At 45.8% G+C, this 8616-nt stretch overlaps 1 protein-coding gene across 2 annotated transcripts in view; it reads left to right on the forward strand.

Moving 5' to 3' along the window:
• The first annotated feature begins 1929 nt into the window (after positions 1–1929).
• Positions 1930–8616, forward strand: part of LOC128689421 (ankyrin-2) — a 989227-nt gene continuing 982540 nt past the window's right edge. The window contains exon 1 of one of the 2 annotated variants that reach the window (XM_070086289.1): positions 1930–2237. In XM_070086289.1, coding sequence (XP_069942390.1) covers positions 2163–2237 — 75 coding nt within the window. In that variant the 5' untranslated portion in view covers positions 1930–2162. The remainder of the gene's footprint in view (positions 2238–8616) is intronic. The other variant, XM_070086299.1, reaches the window with a different exon arrangement.

Consider the following 8616-nt stretch of genomic DNA (forward strand, 5'->3'; position numbering starts at 1 on the left):
AGGTATCTATATCTCTTACGAATGTACCTACCTATTAAGTATCTATCTCCCTTGCGTATGTGCCTATCCATTAGGTATCTGTTTCTCCCTTACGTATGTACGTATCCATTAGGTATCTGTCTCTCCCATACGTATGTACCGGGTAGGTATCTATCTCTTACGTATGTACCTATCCATTAGGTATCTGTCTCTCCCATACGTATGTACCGGATAGGTATCTATATCTCTTACGTATGTACCTACCTATTAGGTATCTATCTCCCTTACGCATGTACCTACCTATTAGGTATCTGTTTTTCCCTTACGTATGTATCTATCCATTAGGTATCTATATCTCCCATACGTATATACCTATCTTTTAGGTATCTCTCTCCCTTATGTACCTATCCATTAGGTATCTGTCTCTCCCTTACGTATGTACCTATGCATTAGGTGTCTTATCTTTCCCTCAAAAATGTACCTCTCCATTAGCCAGCAGTTTTGGGGGGCTCCTTGGCATGTATTAAGTAATTTTATTCTGAGTAAGTTGTGTATTAATTTTGATGAGTCTATCTTTTGGTATGTATATGACAGGAGGTGACTTGTGGATGTGACCTGACTGGGTGGGTCATTGGTCTAATCCGGGGGGGGGGGTGACATGGACCTGCCTCGCATGGGTCCGTAGGCCTGCTGCAGTGTTCCTTATTTCTTATATTCTTATATTCGAGAGTGAATGTTGCCATTTGTCACCTGCACTTGACGAGCATGTGACGCTCAAATTCATATTTGGGTGGGCCACAGGGGGACCCTTCTGGTAACCCCCCACAGGGGACCCTTCACGTAACCCCCACAGGGGTCCCTTCACGTCACCCCCACGGGGTACTTTTGTAACGGGGGGGTTCTAGGAAATTAAGGTGTAGTAATACACTTGGGTATTGCTGGTAGAAGCCCAGCCTAGCCGCCTTCTTGCCTGTAGGTCTATCCGGGAACTGAGAGAGAGGCAGGGCGACTGACGCTCACATGTGGCACCACGTGACGTCACACATGCTAGCCCCTAGGCCTATCAAGGGATCGTCTATATAAAATATATAGATGGTACTAACTACGATACTCAGATATGCTACACAAGCATATACAGGGGATCAGCAACTATACTGTCACTTTCACGTCACTCCCACGGGGGAACCCTTCACGTCACTCCCACGGGGGACCCTTCACGTCACTCCCACGGGGGACCCTTCACGTCACTCCCACGGGGGGACCCTTCGCGTCCCACCCACGGGGGACCCTTCACGTCACTCCCACGGGGGGACCCTTCACGTCACTCCCACGGGGGACCCTTCACGTCACTCCCACGGGGGGCCCTTCACGTCACTCCCACGGGGGGACCCTTCACGTCACTCCCACGGGGGGACCCTTCACGTCACTCCCACGGGGGGACCCTTCGCGTCACTCCCACGGGGGTACCCTTCGCGTCACTCCCACGGGGGGACACTTCGCGTCACTCCCACGGGGGACCCTTCACGTCACTCCCACGAGGGGACCCTTCGCGTCACTCCCACGGGGGGGACCCTTCGCGTCACTCCCACGGGGGGACCCTTCGCGTCACCCCCATGGGGGACCCTTCACGTCACTCCCACGGGGGGACCCTTCGCGTCCTCGTCGCCTATTGCATATATGATGCCCAGGTACATGTTAGGGCGAACCACAAGGTTAAAAAAAAAAAAATCCCCTTGAGAGTCTCGCACGCCATTCTCAGTCGTCGGCATTTTGTAGAAAAGTTGGATTTGATGATAGAACAGCAGCTTGGAGAGCGTTACATTGATGCAAGTGAGGGAGTTGATTGGTTTCGAATAGTTGAAGGGGTTTAGTGTGTTGAGCAAGGTGTTGGTCGGGTCGGGTGGATGGGGGTAGTGGTGGTGATGGTGGTGGCACAGCGACGCCCTGGGGCTAGCCAGTGCTTATGGTGCGGTGACGGGGAGTGCCCACATCTTCCACAGTGTGTATGTGTGTGTGTGTGTGAGTGCCCAGGCCTGGTCCTAGTGACCTCTGTGAGTTAACCTGCGTGTCATCTCTCGCGACTGACTTCAGAGGTAGTACCGGCCTCTTCACCTGTCCTCACCTGACGAACGAGTAACGACCGACGGAGCGGTATTTAGTAGGGAGCTGCTGGTACCGCTGCCATGGCGGGCAAGGAGGACGAAGAGCAGCAGAAGGAGCAGCAACAGCAAGAACAGCAGCAACAGCAGGGCACCGCTGTAAGTACTCTCATATTCATAAATATGCTGAAAGACAACACTGGAAACTGCAAAATTACGAGAACATTAGCATACAAGATGGCGAACTAGGCAAGGCACCACCTACCTAACACAGGAGTCACCTGATCCCGTTGTCTATCTGTCCTCATCCCAGTATGGCATTCTTCAGGTCACCAGGTGTTACACATCACTTTCCCATATTAGTGTCTTTTTTAACCTCTCTGTGTAAGAAATGGTCAAGGTCCCAGGACCTAAACGTTTTGTAATATATCCTAGTGTTTGCTCACGTGTCATTCTAAACCAATTTGTCGGTATTAATTACCAAGGTTAATACCACACTGAAACATAACTTAATCAGTGTAAAGAGTCATGGATTTTATTGGTTCCTCCCGTCCAGTGGACCACTAATATAAAGAGGAAACGTGAAACATTAACTTAAATTTTCACATTACCATGGTAACTTAATGGAGTGAGAGATGGGAGGAAATGTAAAATACATTCGATGAAAAGCAAGCGCGCTGTGGGCACAGTAAGAGAGAACTGTGTCAACATCCGTGGTAACAGCAGATGTCAGCGAATATTGCCCGAATAACGGTTGAAAGTTTCAAGTGAAACCCGGTCCACTGCCTCTTGTAAGTGCCAGACTGTGATGGATATGTGGGCCAACGGGCCGCCAGCAGTAAAAGCCTGGTTGACCAGGCAAGCCTGGCCCAGTGCCGGGCTGCGAGAGGAGGAAAACTCTCGAAACCCATCAGAGGTATTTACTAGAAACAAGCCTGATTATATTTCATTACCTATACGTTGTGTGTGTACTCACCTTTTTTTGTAGTTGCAGGGGTCGATTCATAGCTCCTGGCCCTGCCTTTTCGCTGGTCGCTACTTCGTCCACTCCCTGCCCCATAAGCTTTATCGTACCTAATCTTAAAGTTATGCATGGATTCTGCCTCCACTTCATCACTCTCCAGTGTGTACTCACCTAATTTTGGTTGCAGGGGTCGAGACTTAGCTCCTGGCCCGAGTGTGTGTGTGTGTGTGTGTGATGAGTAGTGATGTGAGAGCCAGCATGGTAGGTGTTTCTAAGTGATGGTCATAGCTGTGCCCCAGCACTTGTGACCAGGAACACATGTTATACTCTCCTCAACACCTGTGACCACCAAATATGTTACTTGTACTGTCCTCACAGTTGGTTTAAGTATAATGTACGCAAATTTCTTTTCAAGGAGGATGCCTTGATGATGGTGAGGGGCTCTTGATTCAAGGAATTGGAGCTACCGTTAATTGGAGCAATTGAGACCGAAAAGATTGTTATTCACATGGTAACATGAATAATAAGTTCAATTTATTCAAACTTTTATTTTAGAATATAATTCGAAGGCATGATGGATGTACAAACTGGCCAAGTTCTACTTTCTTAGGCTGCATAAATCACAGAATGTGTGGGGATCGAACCTATGGCAGCCCAGTGTGCTAACCGCTGGACCACGCCGGAATAATAACACTCGTCCAACAAGGTATGTTATCATGGGCCACGCTGGTATGAAGTGTTTTAAGACCTCGTTAATTTAGGTGGGAAAATTGTGGTCGTATTTCATACAAAAAATTAAAAAAAAAAAACTACGTCTTACCTTTGATGAGTTCCGAGAGCTTTTCTACTCCCAGAGTTGAAAATAATATTGATTTTTATGTCCCATTAGTAATAAAAAAATATTTTTTTCCCGGTACTATAGCAACGACCGGGTCTCTCCTCTCTCACTCGACTGGATAACAAGGCTCCTAAAATGTTTGCTCTGAAAAAGCAGTAGTTTCTATATATATGTCCTCCATTTTCAGCCTCCTTGTTATATCGTGTTCAGCAGTGTTATGTAGATGGTGAACTTCTGGAGCTCCAACTCTGTGACGCGGCTCTTGATGGTGCTATCAAGGTAACAAAACAAGGCACAATACCGTGACTGGAACGATACACGGTGTGACTTTGTAAATGGTCCAAGTTGGACCGAAACGTCGTCGTAAGTTCCCCTCTTCTATGTGCGGGTTATTTGTGTAGTTATCAAGGTATTCACTATGTCCTCTTCCTCTTACACGCGCGCACCATCCTGTACACAAAAGCAACACTTCTGCATAAACTACTGTTTAAAATATTAAACAGTGTTAATATTGGAGGTCTCATATAAATATGCATATATTTGCCCTGGTGAAATATGACATATTAAGCAGTTAATATTAGAGGTCTCGGATGCCTCTTTATGTTGTCCCATTTGCTCCTTACTACAAACTTAACTATAACTACTAACTCACCTGAGGGTAGAATAAGTGGAGTCAGAGATTATACATACATTCAGGAGTAGATACAGTAGGACCAGGAGCTTCGACTCTACCCAAGCAGTCAACTCCTAGAACAGACACAGGTGATGTGGTGCAGCAGGTGTGTGGTGCAACAGGTGTGTGGTGCTGGCTGACCTCCACACCTTGCCTCTGACTCAAACACTATTTGTGTGCCACACCTGTGCTGGTAGAGCCTGGTTTCAGCACGGTACTCAAGCACATAGCATTTTCTTTTAGTGTTACAGCCATATCAGTCTGAAGACCGATAACAAAATCAGCCAAAAAGTATATAAGAAGTGATCGAAACACGGATATAGGGAGTAAATACAGCCGCTACAGGAGAGGTGCCAAGAGGAGAGTCAGGAAGGAGCACCCGACAAACACTAGAGGAAATTAATAATGACAAATGTGAAGTGACTTCTGAGGAAACCTGATATAAGCAAAACAGTGAGACCAGACGGGGTGTAACTTTGAGTATTATGAGGGGAGGGGGAGAGATGAACTGTGTGACCCTATAGCGAAGACTCGAATAAAAAAAAAAAAGAGATAAACAGCATGAGTTTAAAGACTGAAAATCAAGCTTTATTAATCTCCTAAATTTCGATGACAGTAGTTCTCTGCATGCTAGTGACTTTCTCTGTGTTTAACAATATTTTATTGCATGTAAAACTATATATATTTTTTTTATACTGCAGAAAGAAATAATGTTTGCTTGTAACAAAGCCGTAAGCACCAACACCCAATCTGACCAGGCAGTCAACCAAAAGGTTGATCAAAGACCGGACTTAGGGTCGATGATCTCCGGAGTCATTATAAAGTAGACATGAACCCTTATTTTGTTATAAATTGTATACAGTATTAACAAGTTGATGAGTAAGACTCTTTAGCGACTCTTAGGTGCAGTATCTTGATTGTAGACACGTCTCGACAGAGATACCAAAGAGTTGCACCTGTTAAGCTTACCACCGGTACTTTTGTTAATGTACTTAACCTAGATGGTGGGACGTAAAGTTGGGGTGATAGTTACTCTGGTAGTGGCTGGGTATTTGGTTGTAGGGAACGCCGGTGTGGGCTTCTGTTATGCAGCCTCGGGTGCCCAGTGCCAGGCTCGTACTCTGGGGGGTAGGGAGGTGCCACTACCTCCAAGACTATTTCTGTGCCGGATAAAGTTACGGAACGCTCGTGAACACCCACGGGGCTAATTTTGGTGTGTTGTCTTCCTGTTGGTGGTTGTGTAGGTCGTCGTCTGATGCTGCTGCTGCTGTGAGTACTTCTTTGGGTAGTGGTTGGGGGTTGTTGTCATTGTTGTTGCTCCGATAGTCAACCACTGCTGCTGTGTTGGTAATTACGTTAGTTGTGGTGATGGTTGTAGTTGTACAAGTTGTCAGCCTCATTCTTCTGCTGGGTTGGCTGTTCTGACGGTAATGGTGGTAATGGTAGGGATGGTGATTGTTGTGGTGGTAGAGGTGTGATGATGGGGTAGTGACTGTGGTTGTTGTACAGGTGGTAAACGTCTGCTGATGATCTGTTTTGGTGCCTGCTGTTCATCACGTCTACAACACTCCTTGTGTAATCTCTGTACTTAATATAACTCTCTTGTTAAATTCACCGTAGAATACTTTTTAACTTTCCTGTGGATTACCACTCCTTTAAAAAAAAAACCATACCACGGGCGGGGATAGAACCCGCGATCAGAGAGTCTCAAAACTCCAGACGGTCCCTGACCAGTCCTCCACGTGGGTCTGATGAACCAAACTCTTGATGGATGAATAAGACACATATGTGATACTTAGCCATCTTTTATTATGGAGACCTTTTGCTAATCCGTTGCTCTGTCGATCTAATACAGAATATAATATTCAGTTGATAAAGCCACAACAAAGATACCCAAGTGTTGGACATGTGTATGTATCTGCGAGTGCGTTTCACTACCCATTAATATATAATATAAACCCTCGAGGCTTAGCTGGGAGGCGAGCATAGCTACCACATTCCCAACAGTTTTGATCTAACTTACCCAGAGTTATATATGAAGACACCTTGAGGGGGGTTTCTTGGCAGTCACCCTTACATATGAAGGGTCGGTACTGAAAAGTTCTCCCCTAGCTGTCTTCTAGAGGGAACTTGATAAGTTCCTCAAGTTAGTTCCTGTGGTTCCTATGTTGAACTGCTAGCGCCATCAGCTAGGAGGTTAGGTCTGGGACTAGCCCGAGGGGGCAATGACCGCCGAGAATCGACTACAGGCAGGTGGACTATTTATGGCTATTGAGTTATCTCTAAGTGTATTTATTTCGGCCGTTTTTTTTCACCGAGGCTTTTTTTTCACTGTCTTCCGCACCTCTTGCTCTCGTAACGGTTACGTCATTGTACCGATTTGGAACTTTAGACACTCTTAAATATTTCTACATGTATAATATGAGGCATATATTTCTAGTCTCCACTTCAGAAAGTGTAGTTCCAGAATTTTTTGGCATTCTCATTAATTTGCGTGTTGTAATGGATAGGACAGTGAATGTTCTCTACACATTTTTCTGTTTTACAAGCCTTGCATGGGAGCTAATTACCTGCTATTGAACTGCGATTTTGTCAAGAGAGTGCAAGTGTCTTAGAGAAATATCATCATCATTAGCTTGGTATCTCGTTTTGAAAGTGTTTGTTATCCAGCCTGTCATCTTTTGTGGCTAGCGACAAATGAGCAAAAACAGGACATTTTTATCACCGAGACGTTTCGGTCCTGGGAGGTCGTTCACTCTACCATACCCGGGGCATGAGGAAAACATGTCTGAAATGTCTGCTCGCGTGTCTTTAACCACAAGTTGCTGCTGATGTTATATATCTGGTTTTCGCCCTATCATATTTCCTTTACTAAATTAATAATTTCGTTCGTTCTAAACATAACTTCTGAGATGAATTCTCTTCGACTCTGCGGTGTGGGGTTTTCAACATTAATTGCGTAATAAACACTCACGTCAGATGTTCTAGTACGTATATTAGATGGAATATATGGGGGCACCAGGCCTGACCTGTCTCCTCTCTTACGTCACGACTTGAACTGCACTGCCGGGTGCATGGAGGGCGAGCGGCATTCAAATCATACTAGGTCAGCAGTAACGATCAGTGATATAACAGTGATCACGTAAGATGGTGAATCAGTAACGGTTGGTATGAGACACTACTGGTAACTGATACTACTGAGATCTCTAGTGTGAAGGATTTGTTTTACATTTGGTTAGATATATTCGTACTGGATGCTGCATCCCACACACATTCTGGAGCTGTGTTTACCCCTTTTTTATATTTGTAATGTATATGACATAGTTGATTCATCAAGGCTAAGGTAGTGAGCATCGACTTCCAGGCGGAGAGACTGATTTTTTCATCTTCCGTATCTTCTGTCTGGTTTTTGTAAGGGTGAGGGACTGATTACCTTATGTGCCTTTTTATATCATTTCTTTATTTGTTTTTAAAAGCCACTGGTTGGCAAAACGTCTTCAGATAAAGATGTGAAAGTGTTGCACATGTGGCTAATTCCTCAGACCTATTTAATTTGTGCCTATCATCAACCAGGCTGTGGTGGATATATGGGGCAGCGGGCCACCAGCAGCAGCAACCTGGTTGATCAAACGAGCACCAGACGAGCCTGGCCCATGGCCGGGCTCCGGGAGTAGAACAACTCTCGGAAATCATCAAGGGTATTTCACATGTTCTTAATGCAGTATATTTAAAATTATTCACAGATTTGTACATTACTGCCTGACTCGACTTTACCTGGAGTTTACCTGGAGAGAGTTCCGGGGGTCAACGCCCCCGCGGCCCGGTCTGAGACCAGGCCTCCGGGTGGATCAGAGCCTGATCAACCAGGCTGTTGCTGCTGGCTGCACGCAAACCAACATACGAGCCACAGCCCGGCTGATCCGGAACTGACTTTAGGTGCTTGTCCAGTGCCAGCTTGAAGACTGCCAGGGGTCTGTTGGTAATCCCCCTTATGTGTGCTGGGAGGCAGTTGAACAGTCTCGGGCCCCTGACACTTATTGTATGGTCTCTTAACGTGCTAGTG

The sequence above is a fragment of the Cherax quadricarinatus genome, chromosome 18 (genome assembly GCF_038502225.1).
Source record: "Cherax quadricarinatus isolate ZL_2023a chromosome 18, ASM3850222v1, whole genome shotgun sequence".
Taxonomy (NCBI): domain Eukaryota; kingdom Metazoa; phylum Arthropoda; class Malacostraca; order Decapoda; family Parastacidae; genus Cherax; species Cherax quadricarinatus.